Genomic DNA, 15,669 nt, shown 5'->3' on the forward strand with positions numbered 1-15,669 from the left:
CTAAATTCTCTGTTATTTTTTTCCTGCTTCACCATGACCCAATTCAAGATACTATGTCATGCATCACATGGTGGGCTTTCCCGGTTCGTGCAAGGCATTGTGGGATACCAATTTGAAACAGGAGAGAAAAATGGAGGACACGAATAAAACGTGAAAGACCCACTACAGTAATGGAAAGCAAGAAGAAAAGACGTTATGTTGCGAAGGAAAGGAAACGCAGGACCAAACTAATAAATAAATAAATAAATAAATAATCAGCGGTCAGCGAGCACCTCGGTGTGATCAGCTGTTCGTTTAGCGACAGAATGATGTAACTGTCAATGCACGGTCAAGGTAAACCTGTAGATGGCGGTAATGCAACACTGTGGATGCCGGCTGCTGTAAAACCCAAAAGAAGAAGGAGGTAAACCTGCGCATGTGCACACGGACTTCCTCTGTCTGCTTGAATGCGCAAAACAAGCGATCTCATGCACGTTATTTCCTCGGGAATCCCCTCAAACTAAATAACTTCCCAGCCACAGAATGGCCTGTTTTTCTATGCATCACAATGACCAAATTTCAGAGGGAACTAAATTTCACCGATTTTATGAAATCAAACGGCCGTCTAGCTTTAAAAGAATATGTGCTCCTTGTTAGGTATAAAAACAGAGGATAGTTTACAAGCACTACTGATCTGGTCCACTAACATAATAAATTAAATAGCAAAAAGTCTTTTTCTAAGCTGGGAGAAGAAATAGACTAAGGAACCTCAAGCAAAGAACTGTCTCAAAGCTGAGAGAGAGAGAGAGAGAGAGAGAGAGAGAGAGAGAGAGAGCGAGAGAGAGAAAAAGAGACGGAGAGAAAGAAAAGAAAGAGAGAAAGAAAGCGAGAGAGAAAGAAAAGAAAGAGAAAGAAAGCGAGAGAGAAAGAAAAGAGAAAGAAAAGCACAAAGGGAACGTCAGGAAAGTGATTGTTTTGTGCATTTCCAGTACTTTGAACACCTTGGGTTTACGAGCGCAGATGCTGGCGGCAGGACCTCTACCTCAGCATCTGCAGAACATTACAGAGACGGGACTCAAACAGAATGAGGCCTTCAAGGCCTCGCTCCTGAAATAAGAGAATTAGTCTGTGCTCAGCAAACGTCTACAAACGTTATAGCTTTCGGCTAGACTTGTGGTGGAAAGGCAGACAGACTTGACACAGCTGGTACTGGACTGCGGTGCAGTTATGAGGCTGCATTCATGAAGGGGCTCCAAAGTGTTGACGTGGGACTGTGTCCCCCCCCCGGTCATATTCCAGGACATGCTGTCTGCTTAAATGCAACACGGCTTCAGGAACAAGGCAGCTTTATACTGGACCAAGAAGAGATGGATGAGAAAAGGGCTCTTTGTAATGGCGCCACTGCAACAGCAAAAATGCACGGCGCCTCTTGTTCACAGAGCTTTGCAAAATCAAGGCATGCAAAGTGATGCACATCTCCATACAGAGCAGAAAGGATTCACGTGGCCAAAGAAGCAAAATTAGAACATAAATATTTATGTTACAAGTCAGCCATTTTGGTTGTGTACACTGAACCTTTAAAAGCTAGCCGGCATCTAATAATGACGAAGGTAAATAACTAACGGCACGATACTGATCTCGATACAGATACTGAAACCTTGAATACTGGCTGATAACGATCCTGCTCTGATATTTGAAACACGAAGCTTTAAAATGAGATAAACGTACCACATTCACGCTGTACGCGCAAACTCACTCCTACCTTACAGCAAGAAATACACGGCAGAGTTGGACAGCTTGGGGGAAAAAAAAAAAGTGTATAATACTTCTTCATGCCAAATGTAACATCAATATGTAAAGAGAAAAAAACTTAAATATGTTAAAAAACAAGGCAACAGTAGAAAATAAACATTATGTTATTTAACAATTATTCGCAGAAGGCAAGGTGAATAATAACCGAGACAAAGTCGAGCTTATTATTCACTGAGCCAGATAATTGTTTTAAAAATGGATAAATAAATCTTATTTTTTTTAATAAAATCTTTTATTTCAAACTTCAAAAGCAGCATGAAAGTGTAATGCGCGCAGACCTGTGTTACTCGTCTATGCTGATTCACATAAAATACTTTGTTTTGAAATAGATAAATTACATCACAATTCCACTTTACCTTTGAATAATTTTAGACCAAATGTAACTGGAGCATCTTTAGTGCTTTTCGGAACAGCATTTTCTTTCATAATTCGTAATTCTTCCTCACTTATGGTGACGACGCGATTGGCCGCTGTTTTGCTGAATTACTCGAGGTGACGATCGAGAAATAGTCCGAATCTCTGAACCAATCGGCGCACGATTTCCGATAATCACCTCCATATTTATACTAAAATAGCATATGAACCTGTTCGAGAATCTGATGTGTTCCCTCTAATCCCAGCTTGATACTGACTGATGCCGTCTCAATAATAAAGTAAGACAGATCTGTGACCGATAAATTCCTTCCAGAAAATGTGGTCTAAACAGAGCAATTCCATTACACCTTCAAACATACAGAGCATATGTCTGCCACTTGAGAAATACGTACAAAAAAACACTTTAGACTGCTGTTTGCAATTTAAGCGACAGCTTTACATGATCAAATTGCTCAGTACTCTTCAGTCACCTCAACACAGTACGGAAAAACAACACAAGCTATCTTACAGTCAAGTATTAAACGGCCGATTCTTAACACTGAGCAAACCTTTACCTTCACGCAGGTTCGGGTATCGCTGCAATTGCTAGTGGCCTTCGATATAACCGCCTGGCCAAAACCGTTCAAATCTGTGCACCAAAGCCACTAACAGGTCTCCAGTCCAGCTCAACCTGCTGTTCACCTGCCAGAGCTGACCTCTGCTCAAGAGTCATGTTCAGAAAGTCTGCATGTTAATATTTCTGTCACCGTTTCCCCTCTCTACATCTGGCCCTGATCCGGCAGTGATGGCGGTTCGAAAGCAAGCGTCTCGCCCTTTATCCTCCCCACAGAGCAGCTGAACCAACAGGAAATCCAGTCTCACTACATTAATTTGTGGAACTATTTCAATCATTTAAAAGTCCTCGGCTGGAAAAGAAAAACGTTTACAAATGATGTGCAATTATGGCGCTTTTTCCTCCCTCTGCATGCTTTGGTTTTTGCTTTCGCTGCTGTTTAAACAGAACGTGGAACCGTTTGGTCAAATGCACTTGTGAAATTTGGCAGCCGAGTCAGCTCAACAAAGCTAATGAGTGTTTTTACTACACATACTGTGTCAACACCGACATGGCCAAAATCACTTCCATACTTGAACGCCATGAGCAAAACCATGATCTGGTATTCCTTTCAAAAAAGGCCAAGTCAAACGTCTTTGACGCTCCGTATGAGCAATTAGCCAGGCTAAACACCTTAGTGATAACTTGGCATGTTGGAATTATGACTACATGTACATTAAAGTCAATAATCTACAGACTGGTTTGAACATACAGAGGATAATTGCTCACAGGAGTAACTGATGAAATCTGACATATCAGTAAACCGTCCATTTTTTTTTTTTTTTGGGGGGGGGGATATAAAAACAGGCAACTAGCCAAAAAACCCTGTTTCAGCATCATTATTCCATGTACCCCTAATCTGTGTGTGTGTGTGTGGGGGGGGGAGGTGTCATGTCTCCATTCAAAACATGGTTAGAAATGAGATTTGCAACACAACTCGGACGAATGAATGTGCGTGTCGCATATTTAGTACGCAGTATTTTTTTGTTAATGTGTATTCCTAGTGCAAGCTCACGTGCAGGTTTCTATGTTCCAAGGCACATCATCAACTGTGATGCAAATGTGTACATGATGTACAACATAAAGGAAGTGAAATAAAGAAGCCAAATGTGCATACTTGGAGAAAACACAGTCAGTCATTTCTTTTAAGGGAACATTCTAGGGATGGCGAAAACTAAAAAAAAATCTTGACCAACCACCAAGCCTCATTAACCAGTTAAAGTCGGTTAACCTATGAGTTTAAAATTCTAGAATTGGAATTATTACAGGGATGTAAACGGTGCGCCTTTTGGCGGATGCCGCCCTCTCCACGGCTGAATCGTGCAGATCCGACCTTCTTTTCCCAAGGGGGGGGCGTTGGAGCGTCCGACCACAACTTCATCAAAGCAAATTCTGCATATAAGCAAATGCCGCCACAGTCCACGAAACACAGGAAGTACAAGCACGAGAAGAAAACAGCAAGTCAGAAAGCCGCGCATGTCCGCGCCGAAGCCGCGCAAAATTTAATGTGCGCAGCTTCCGCGCAAACGCGCGCAACCCCCACGCAAACGCGCGCAGCCCCCCGATCCACTGCCCTCCTCCCACGCCTCATGGACTGCAACGGCACCCGCCTATTTAGTAATTTTAATACAGAATCCACCTTGAAATTACAATCAAACACTCCAACGCCCCCCCCCCCAAAAAAAACCGGATCTGCGAGATTAAAAAAAAAGTCGGCATCTGCGCCTTTAGTTTGTGTGGAGAGATATGATCTGCAATAACATGCATTGTTGGCTACAGAGGGAAACATACTTTCAGAATGCACTGGCCAAGGCAGGACTAAACTCGATGTGCCTTATAATAATAATAATTAAAAAAAACAATAGTAATTTGTAAGCTAAAAAGCCTGTGTCTACACTTTTCTCTCGCCGAGTGCCAGTGGGAGGGCGGGACATGACTGAATGGGTGTTTCTAATTTGTCAGCTGTCTTTAACTGGGGCGGGAGATGACTGAATGGGTGTTTCTGATTTGTCAGCTGTCGTCCTTACACCGCATGGCACGCCCCAAGCATTTACAACACAGAATTCCAAGTCCTCCGCTCCAAAATCAGCAGCTTCAAAACGATTGATTTTTTTTTTAACCGACAACCAAAAAAAATTAACCGGTTGACGTTGACTCGGTCAACCACCGGTCAAACGGTCATTGGTTAACATCCCTAGTTCTAGTCATTATAAGTAACTGGAGAATAAAACACTCCACTAACCACACCCACCAACTACTCCTAGCGATTTTGCGACTTCGCGCACCCTTGCGTTGTGGCGGTGAATAACATCGCGCACGCCTATTACTCCCCACTCAACGATAAATTACAACTGTCTGCGAAAAGCTATCTGCGAAAGCCTTGTCGCAAGAGCATGCAGAGGCCCTTACAGTATGGTGGCGTAAAGTGAAATAGAATTCCAAGGGGAGGGGTTTGGTTGCTTCACCGGTGCCAGCTTCCTGGTACTGATACCAGTCTTTTTCCGTCCAAATGCGTGAAAGCGGTTCTAGATTTGGCACCAGCACCATATTGGTAGATAAAGCCTCCCAGGACGTGTGCCAGATCCACCGTGACCCTGACCAGGTCTAAGCGCAGAGTTAAAATGAATGAATGACTGACTTTATCTTAGTTCAGGCTCAGTGACACGGACCTTCAGAGGCCACCCCTGTCCTCTACTTTATTCCATCACTAAACATTACAAGCTTAAATATTTCATTTGGCTGTTCGGGCTGAGTGAGGAGAGGGAAAAAAAAAAAGTTGATGCTGGAGATATATCACACACACTCAACTCTCATCTCCCTTCTTTAGTCAAAACACCAGGCTCTCAGAGGAAACAAGGAAACCAAAGCAAAGCAAAGCTCAGCTTGTGTCCTCCGAGAGCCTGCTGTTTTGACTGGGAGAAAGAGATGAGAGCAGAAAAGCAAGATCTGGTTTGATACAAGATACAAAAGATATTAAGAAAATACAAACAATATGAAAGACTGCAAACTGCTATGATACAGACACCTGAAAAACAGCTGCAACTGCTTCTCCAGAAACACCGTCCAGATGTTTTAAAGCATACATAGCAGATCCAGTTTAAAACATCCAATCAGCCAAATACTCGGACTGTTTGAAAGGATGGAGAGGAAGTGCAGAAAGAGCAAGAAACCTCATATTTACACTCAAGCTGTGAACCATTACAGCTACAGAGGAAACACGTTATTGAATTAGAACAGAAACCATTTTCACACTGGAACCACACAGTCGACACAATGTTAGCGAGCAGGGAAACCAAACAGCGCACAGTTAAACCTTAGCACAGCAGTCTCTAAAAAAAAAAAAAAAAAAAAGAAATTAAAATACTGCGGAAGTGATGTTTACTACAACTGGTTTTATCTCCAAACACCTGGCTAGTGTATGCTAGCTAACACGAGCAAGCTAATTACTGCACACAACCCGCTGTGAACGAAAATAAAACACTTAAGAAATTGTACAACTTAATACATAAAAGAATTTACACCATGTTATGAGTTACAGCCCCAAAAGCAGCACCGAGGCAGTTAGCGCTGGGTTTGGTAGCAGGCTAACCAGTTTAGCAGCGCTGTTTGGACTGCTCAAGTACACTCTTACCTGTTAAACGCAACTTCACGGGTCCATTTCTCCTTCCTCCGGGGTTAGACATCGTCTTTAACTTTCCAGCTTGTGCCCAGAATTCCCGTGTTTAAATTAAAAAAAAATAAATAAAAAAGGCACTGACAGGTTTCCCTCCACTTGTCTCTTGCTATGCTAGAGTATGCTATGCTAGGCTAGTCAGCTACTTCCACAGTTAATTGAGAATAATGGAGTCCCGCCGCAGCGACCCGGATGTGCGCAGATCTGCCATGGCCACGGCGCGAGCTCTTCAACCCACAGTCCCCTCAGCGGGCATCGCGCGCTCCGCAAACCGGAAGGAGGGAAGAAAACAAACGTCTTTTACTCTAAAGCCTAGAAACGCAGAGAGTCCGGGCGCGCTGTTTTGCGCAGTGCAGTGCAGTGCAGGAGCGTGTGTGTGTGTGTAAAGTTGCTCTGCTCTGATGGAGCTCGTCCTCTTAGCTGGCAGATGTTCAGCTCTGCTGTGACGTCACCAGCCCCTCCTTTCTGCTGTGTGTGTGTGTGTGTGTGTGTGTGTGGTCTTTCCCCAATTTCTTCACACTCGAGAGAGAGTTCACTACACCCTCCGCACCACTCGTCAAAAAAAAAAATTCAGCACAAACTCACCTAAGATTTCCTAACACACTCCCACCAACTCGTGTTTTCACATCCTTTATTTATTTACAAACTAGTAATATTTCAGACAGTTCCATATGTACAGTTTCATAGAACAGAACAGACTAGAAAAAACAGAACATGCAGAAGAGTAGTACAGGAAGAAAGGGGGAGAAGGAGTCACATCTAGAAGTTGAAAGTGCCTTGGTTTTCACTTATTTGGAACTCATAGCCATCAGCAGTAGCTTCAGGGGCCACACATTCATCTTCCTCCTGGGGGGGAAAAAAAAAAAGTGAAGATTAGACATGAAATACATTATGGTGGCACAGAAAAGAAAAAAAAAAAAAAGTTATTCAGGATTGCTTTAGTCTTCAACATGGTGGGCCTCAATGTCAAAAAGTTTTAGTTGAAAAGCAAAACAAGGGCCCATTCTCACTTTGGTGAATGGTTTCTGACAAGACCCCAAACACATTACGTGGTTAGCGCTGTCGCCTCACAGCAAGAAGGTCCGGGTTTGAGCCCCGTGGCCGGCAGGGCCTTTCTGTGCGGAGTTTGCATGTTCTCCCCGTGTCCGCATGGGTTTCCTCCGGGTGCTCCGGTTTCCCCCACAGTCCAAAGACATGCAGGTTAGGTTAACTGGTGACTCTAAATTGACCGTAGGTGTGAATGTGAATGGTTGTCTGTGTCTATGTGTCAGCCCTGTGATGACCTAGCAACTTGTCCAGGGTGTACCCCATCGTCAGCTGGGATAGGCTCCAGCTTGCCTGCGACCCTGTAGAACAGGATAAAGCGGCTAGAGATAATGAGAGGAGATGCTCGACGTACAGCACAGATGAAATTTCAGTCCTTTCTGACCCATGGTGCAAACAGGCAATGCAATAAATAAAGAGAATAACTGAAAAACTAAGAAAATAGACAGACTAAACACTCCTAGGTGTGTAATCATACATACATGTATATAAATTGGAGCAAAGGGACATAAAAATAGTCAAGGGCACTTGAGGTATAGCAGGTAAACATGAAAAAAAAAAAGTATAAGCAATAAACTAATAGCTGTTACAGTGAGGTAGTGCGGAATAGTGCAAATGAGCAAGTGAAATGTGCAGTCCCCGAGTTCAGTGTGCAAATGAATGTTGAGACTGAGGGTGACAGGCAGAATCTGTGGCAGGGGGCAGAACAGGGCCTCCTGACCACCTAGTGAAAAACCATCCTTGAGCCTGCTGGTTCTGGCCCAGAGACTCTGCCTCCTGGATGACCATGTGAGGAGAGCAATGCAGCAGTGCTTAGTCTGTCCAGCTCCCTTACCTCACCTGTACACGCTGCTCAAACAGGTCATGCTCCACAGCTTCAACTTGCCATGCTAATCATATCAGATTGTTGACTAGCAGCTTCTCCACTGTAACTACATCATATAGCCACATTGCATTCTAGCACTGAGGTCAACGTTTTATCATAACCATTAATTCTCTAGTGTATTGTGAAGATATTAGAACATCGCTGGAAGAGGGTGGGGTGGGAGCTTTAAGAGATCAAATTCTGACCATTATCTCATGTTTGATATTGTGGAAATATTTCATCCAATTAAGTGCCATTGGAAGTCCCATTGATCACAGTGCAGTGCATGCAAACTCAGCAATCCCACAAACAAACAAAAAAAAAACCCACACACAGTTATCAGTTTCAGGGTGGACTTTAAAGAAAGTGTGAAAGGCAGCACTCCAAGGCTTAGGCCATTTGAATTGACTCACCTCACCAGAGAAGTATCTCTCAATAATATTTAGTGATGCCTTGTACACCATTTCATTCTCATGTGTCTGCAGCGCTTCAATTCTATCCAAGCCACCGCATTCTTCAATCATCAGACACAACTTATCAGTCTCACCAATCTTCTCTCCAGCCTAGTGGTTAAAGAGTGAAGAGTTAATGTGCGTACACAGACACTATGGAAACCCCCCCCCTCACATTAGCTACACAGGCAACATACCAGGAAGATGTTGCTGAGTGCATCCAAAATGACCAGAATAGTCTTGCTGTCCTTGGCAGACAGTAGATTGAGCAGTGGCTCCAAGACATTGGCCTGAACAAGATAGACTACTTGCTCTATGGTGCCTCCACTGGTGTAGTTGGTTACAGCCCAAATTGCCTCCTTCTGTGTCTTGTAGTCTCCCTACACATGGAAAGATGAACATTTAAATGAAGTTTTCCACTTCCATTAAGTAAAATGGACCACTTTTTTTTTTTAATTTGCATGAACCCAGGAACTCCCATTTTTCAAATTCTCTACATAAAAATGGAGTGTACCCTGCAATAAAAATCAAATACAGTACCAACTTTGCAGTTACTCCACTTCTAATTAATTCTTTAGAGTAACTCCGATGATGTTCTGCCAACTTAAGACTTATACCTTCAAACCATCACAACCTTCAACATACCCTTCTGAGCATGTCCACCAGGCATGGGACTAGGCCAGCATTGATGACCTCCTGGATCTGAGTGTCCTTGCCAGCAGTGATGTTGGACAGGGTCCAGGCAGATTCCTTCTGAATATTGCTCTTAGGGTGCCGCAAAAGGTTTCCAAACATAGCGAGGGCTCCAGCATCCAGCACAGCCTGGGTCTGGTCATCTGTACCAGTTACAATGTTACCAATGGAGCGCAAGGCTGGAGTCTGGGGATAGAGAGGTCTGGGATTAATCTTTGTACTGTCTTCCAGCAAAACTGAAATTGTAATGCATCCCTCACAACCCAATAGTATGCATCAATTATACCACATTATTTGATATGCAGTAGATCAGGAGGCTGTTATATAAAAGCAATCAGTGATTGTAGTGTGATTCAGCCCAACACAATGGACTTGAAAATCACTTTATAATTAGCCTTACGTCAGTTAGACAAGTTCTTGTAAAATGGTTACCATCAACTGTTTCTGTAGTAACGGTCATGAATTGATAGCCAGCACTATGCTCCAAGCCATTCCATAACAAAATTAGAGGACTTCACATCCTGACCAAATCAGACTTGAACACCAGCACTGGAGTATAAACATTGGAAGTGAACTTCAATAGACTAAAACCTCTAAACTACATGGGTTAGAGATGATGCATTTTTAACTGCATGTTGTATAAGCAACATCACCACAGTCCTCACTGGTATACAGTGCAGCTACTGCAACTCTACAACCAACCAACAGTTCACCTACCACAATAGAAAGGTCTCCAGAGCCAAGCAGCTTCACCAGTTGGGGAACCAGGCCAGCCTGGACCACCACTTCAATCCTGTCATTCGGACCATCAGTCAGGTATGAAACGGCCCAGCAAGTGTCTGCCAACACCTCCTTATCAGCATGGTGCAGCAGGCGGATGAGGGTGGGCAGAATCTGTTTCACAGCCTCAAGGGGTGGGGCAGGATTCTTGTTGCGACACAGGTTAGACAAAGTCCAGGTGATGTTCCTCAGGTAGCCAGACTTAAAATGGGGAAGGGAGATGACAAAGTTAGCTCAGCATTACTGGAGTTTTATTACCACCTAGTGGTTGGAAGCCATCACTACAGATGTAATGATACTGTGCCAGAGGTTACACAACAAATCAGGGCAAGCACAGCATTACTGAAGTTATACCCTCTTAGCCAGTGCACTAGTCCATCCACAATTTTTTTTTTTTTAAATAAAGTATTGTACTGAAGATTCAATACAATTGGGGATTCACAGCCAAGATTATTTCAGCCTAAAGGGAGTCATAAGATGAAGGATTCAATATGCAGCCATGTCTAAAGTTACATAACCAGCAGTGTAGTGCAGCCCAACTACATGGCAAGCAAGACTGAATGTTCCATCTAAAGATACTTCAAAATGGTCATTTTTTTTTTTTTTAACTTACAGCAAACACAGAAAGGTCAGGGACAGCAAGCAGACTCAGAAGTGGAGGGATAGCACCATGTTTGATGACCTTATCTCTATACCCAGAACCGTCACCTTAAGGGAAGAAGGCAAAAGACTTAATTTATTAAAAATAAACAGCACATTCTGGAGATGTTTTACACAGCTGTGATTCCTCACTCACCAGCAATATTCCCCAGGGCCCAGACAGCCTGCTCGCTAATATGAGCATGAGGTGATGTGATTAGACCAATGAAAGCTGGAATTGCCCCTCCTTCCACTACAGCTGAAGTCTGATCAGATGTCCCAGATGCAATATTAGTCAGGGCCCAGGCTGCTTCAAACTGAATAGGTGGGCACTGAGACATACCCAGGAAGCCTACAAACTTGGGGATCAGGCCTGCACTGATGATTCGATCAATGGGGGGATGCTTCTCCCTAGACAGCAGCTTTCTAAAGTGTACAAAAAGGCACAATTACAAAAGCCAAGAAGAGATAGAATGGGGGGGCATTTTCCACAAATTATGAGCCAGCTCACCTTGCAGCTTGGGTTGCCTGCACTTGAGTTTCAAGACTGTTGCTGTTAACCCCATTAGCAATCTCCTCCACAGTCCACTGCTGAGTCTGTCACAAGAAACATAACATTTTTAGCACCCTATGGCTATTAATTGAAGTTTTTAAACAGTGTCACAGTTAATCATGGTATATAACTAAAGGATTACTTTAATGCTGGCCAACACAAATTAAAAGGCATTTTGGGAAAGTGGGGGATCTAAAGCATTGTTACAGTGGTGGAAGTTTCAATCCATCATTAACAAGTTACAGTAATGATTACAGCTCTTAAGTCAGTAACCATTTTAAAAACATTAGAGAATCTCTACAATGTAGAGATTAAAAAAAAAAAGTTCAAAACTAATGGTAAAGTAATTTTCCAATTGGTGTAAACAATTCATTTATTTTACCATTGGGTGTAACCAATATTGTTTACACAACTTAATTAAAAAAAAAAAAAAAGTAGAAAGCCTAAAAAGAATCAAGTTCACTTCCATTTATTCAAGCTGTAATCCTTACTAGGGCAATGCATCATGGGAGAATTTATCAATCAAGTTTTAAAGGTAGACTGTCTTCCAGCTTTTTCAAGTGTAGGGCACAAGTAGTATTTTCCCCCCAACACCCAATTATTTTTTATTTAGTGGACCCAAAGCTACTGAATGCAAACCACACTTCCAATTTAGTTTTTTTTTTTTTTTAAACTAGAACAATTAGTGAATTTAAGGGGTGGCACAGTGGTGAGCGCTGTCGCCTCACAGCAAGAAGGTCCGGGTTCGAGCCCCGTGGCCGGCGAGGGCCTTTCTGTGTGGAGTTTGCATGTTCTCCCCGTGTCCGCGTGGGTTTCCTCCGGGTGCTCCGGTTTCCCCCACAGTCCAAAAGACATGCAGGTTAGGTTAACTGGTGACTCTAAATTGACCGTAGGTGAGAGTGTGAATGGTTGTTTGTGTCTGTGTGTCAGCCCTGTGATGACCTGGCGACTTGTCCAGGGTGTACCCCGCCTTTCGCCCGTAGTCAGCTGGGATAGGCTCCAGCTTGCCTGCGACCCTGTAGAACAGGATAATGACTAGAGATAATGAGATGAGAATTAATGAATTTAGGACATGGCCCTAAAGTCTCTGCCATTTTTGCCTGCTTCACCATGACCCAATTCAAGATACTACCATCATGCATCCCATGGTGGGCTTTCCCTGTTCACGCAAGGCATTGTGGGATACAAATTTGAAACAGGAGAGAGAGAGAGAGAGAGAGAGAGAGAGATGGATGACGCAAGTGTGTGAATGAAATGTGAAAGACCGACTACAGTAACAAAGCATAGAAGAAAAAAACCTGACATTATGTTGCAAGGGAAAGGAAACCGGACCAAACTACTAAATAAAAATCAGCAGTCAGCAAGACCTCAGTGTGATCAGCTATTCGTTTAACAACAGAATGATGGAACAGTCAATGCATGAGCAAGGTAAACCTGTAGAGGGCAGTAATGCAACACAAGATGTCAGCTGCCGTGAAACAAAAAGAAGGTAAACCTGCACATGCGCACACAGACCCCCTTGGTCTACTTGACTGCACAAAGTGAGCAAGTTCATGCACATTTGCTAGGGAGTTTATTTAATTTCTGTAGTCTTAACCCCTTATGACCAAATTTCACCGATTTTATGAAATCAGAAGGCAATCTAACTTATTTAAAGTAAGAGGTTTTTTTAAAGCCTATAAATAAGCAGTAGATAAGGTGGGGTGTTTTTTTTTTGGGTACCTGGCAATTCTGACTTTTCTCCTGAAGAGGTGACGTCACTTCATCCGGCAGTGTGCTCACATTCCTCCTTTTTAAAATCTGATCATCCTTCTTAGCTTTACGGAGCTCAACATTTACTTCAATCCTCCTTCGTCTCAACTCCTACGTTTTAAATATAAGTGATTAGCATTGTTACAGCAGAACAAAAATACTCCAATCTTCCAGTTCAGCTACTTACAGCCACATCTTTGCCTTTATTTTTGAACTGATTCAGACGGGCGCTGTTCTCATTAGCAGCAGACATCTTCAAGTTTTAATTGTCAGGTAACCGAGTAAAAATATAAACCTGACAAAAAAAAAAGTTCAGCAAAATTAGCAATCACTCAATAAATAAGTAAACAAATAAAAAAAAAAAAAGACAACATGCTCTTGCTAGCTATTCTCAAAGAAAAAATACGCTTCGGATATTAAAGACTTACAGTGCACAATTTATCTAGGGGGAAAAAACCAAACCATATATTCAAAGTTAAACCATGTGTGTTTTAATACAGGCTATAAACTTAAAATGTACCCCCTTACCTTCTCCCTGCAGAGGAAATGTATGCTACAGAAAAGCAGTACAGACCTTTAAATCGCCGGGCTCAAGGCACTGATTGGTCAGTTTGAGTAAAAGCAGCGCCTGATTGGACTGGTTTGAAAAATCACAGGCCGCACAGGGGCGTGGCGTTAGCGCAAGTCACGTTTATTATCGCGAGATTTGTAACTTTGAAAAAAGCTCTGGAAAGAATAAATGGAATTAAAGGAAATTTATGTTCCAGATAACCAACGTGCATACCCATCGCATATAAACAGTTTTTCTTATTTTTAATCATTTATTGATTTATTTTGGGACTAATTTGGTTCACTGTGTGTTTTTAAAAGTCGCAAGAGAGTTCCCAGGTGCTTTTAATCATTCACATGTGAATCCTGCACATGTTGATCCTATTTTTACCCCCAAACTTTATGACAACAGAATAGAGTACACATCCTAACAAGAATAGAGTAAACAAGAGTACTTCCAGGTCAACTCTGTTTACACTCTAACGTATTGATTCATGAATATTTGTTTTCTAGACTTTGTGTGGTGAAACAAGTATGACCATTCATTCTCATTATCTCCAGCTGCTTTATCCTGTTCTACAGGGTCGCAAGCAAGCTGGAGCCTATCCCAGCTGACTACGGGCGAAAGGCGGGGTACACCCTGGACAAGTCGCCAGGTCATCACAGGGCTGACACATAGACACAGACAACCATTCACACTCACAGTCAATTTAGAGTCACCAGTTAACCTAACCTGCATGTCGTTGGATTGTGGGGGAAACCGGAGCACCCGGAGGAAACCCACCCGGACACGGGGAGAACATGCACACTCCACACAGAAAGACCCTTGCCGGCCATGGGGCCCGAACCCGGACCTTCTTGCTGTGAGGCGACAGCGCTAACCACTACGCCACCGTGCCACCCAAGTATGACCAATTAAAAAATATATTTTATTCTGTAAAACAATTTTATTAAACAAATCACATTTCCTGTTTCACTACAATCCAAGAAAAATGAACAAAAATAATAAGCTGTTTGTTAGTATTAATATTCAACTGGAGTATATTATATGAGTAATACTGGCCTTTTGTAAAATAAGCTGTTCTTTTTATCACGACACAGCTACACATGGTGCCCATATAATGTAAAGCAAAGGTGGGCATAAGGCCCTGTGGAGTATTATTCAGCCCCACTACACTGAAAATGCATGGAACTTATCAGTAGCATGTCAGCCATTATTGCAGATTTACTCAGGAGCCAATCAGAATGTGTGATAACTGAACCCAAATTAAATAGAAATTGAAAGTTGGACTCTTTTGCTGGGGTCTTATTGCCCCGCACGGATGCGGAATAGGCTCTACTGTAAAAAAAAAAAAGTTGACTTCTTGGAAAACTGTTGCATTTTTATCATTGGATTTGATGCTCGTTACTTTGTAATTATATGTTTGTTTCTTCTGTCACACTGTTAATAAAGTTACATTCTTTATACCATATAATAAAAAAAAAGTGTGGGACCTAATGCCCCCATTTCCCCTATGTATATACACTCACCGGCCACTTTATCACATCCACCTGCAGTTTTATGCAGTTCTCTAATCAGCCAGTCCCTTGACAGCAGCACGATGCATAAAATCATGCAGATACAAATCAAGAGCTTCAGTTAATGCTCACTTCAAACATCAGAATGGGAAAAATTGTGATTTCTGTGACTTTCACTGTGGCATGGGTGTTGGTGCCAGATGGACTGGTATGAGTATTTCAGAATCTGATGATCTCCTGGGGTTTTCACACACAAGAGTTTCCAGAGTTTACACAGAATGGTGCAAAACAAAAAACTGAGTGAGCGACAGTTCTGTGGGTGGAAACGATTTGTTGATAAAAGAGATCAGAGGAAAATGGCCACATTGGTTCGAGCTGCCAGGAAGAATATAA

At 42.6% G+C, this 15,669-nt stretch overlaps 2 protein-coding genes across 2 annotated transcripts in view; both read right to left on the minus strand.

Moving 5' to 3' along the window:
• The window catches only part of smurf2 (SMAD specific E3 ubiquitin protein ligase 2), a 105,449-nt gene extending 98,566 nt beyond the window's left edge, over positions 1 to 6,883 (minus strand). Inside the window, exon 1 of the mRNA XM_060901578.1 lies at positions 6,390 to 6,883. Coding sequence (XP_060757561.1) covers positions 6,390 to 6,441 — 52 coding nt within the window. The 5' untranslated portion in view covers positions 6,442 to 6,883. The remainder of the gene's footprint in view (positions 1 to 6,389) is intronic.
• A 165-nt stretch (positions 6,884 to 7,048) lies between these two features.
• On the minus strand, positions 7,049 to 13,759 carry kpna2 (karyopherin alpha 2 (RAG cohort 1, importin alpha 1)). Its single transcript, XM_060901579.1, has 11 exons — positions 13,738 to 13,759; positions 13,397 to 13,504; positions 13,180 to 13,320; positions 11,416 to 11,501; positions 11,062 to 11,330; positions 10,879 to 10,973; positions 10,203 to 10,466; positions 9,438 to 9,671; positions 8,990 to 9,172; positions 8,754 to 8,903; positions 7,049 to 7,277 (listed from the first exon to the last, which is right to left on the minus strand). The coding sequence occupies exons 2-11, from the start codon at positions 13,460 to 13,462 to the stop codon at positions 7,191 to 7,193; spliced, it is 1,575 nt and encodes a 524-aa protein (XP_060757562.1). The 5' UTR covers positions 13,463 to 13,504; positions 13,738 to 13,759; the 3' UTR covers positions 7,049 to 7,190.
• Positions 13,760 to 15,669: the final 1,910 nt, after the last annotated feature.

The sequence above is a fragment of the Neoarius graeffei genome, chromosome 20 (assembly GCF_027579695.1).
Source record: "Neoarius graeffei isolate fNeoGra1 chromosome 20, fNeoGra1.pri, whole genome shotgun sequence".
Lineage (NCBI taxonomy): Eukaryota > Metazoa > Chordata > Actinopteri > Siluriformes > Ariidae > Neoarius > Neoarius graeffei.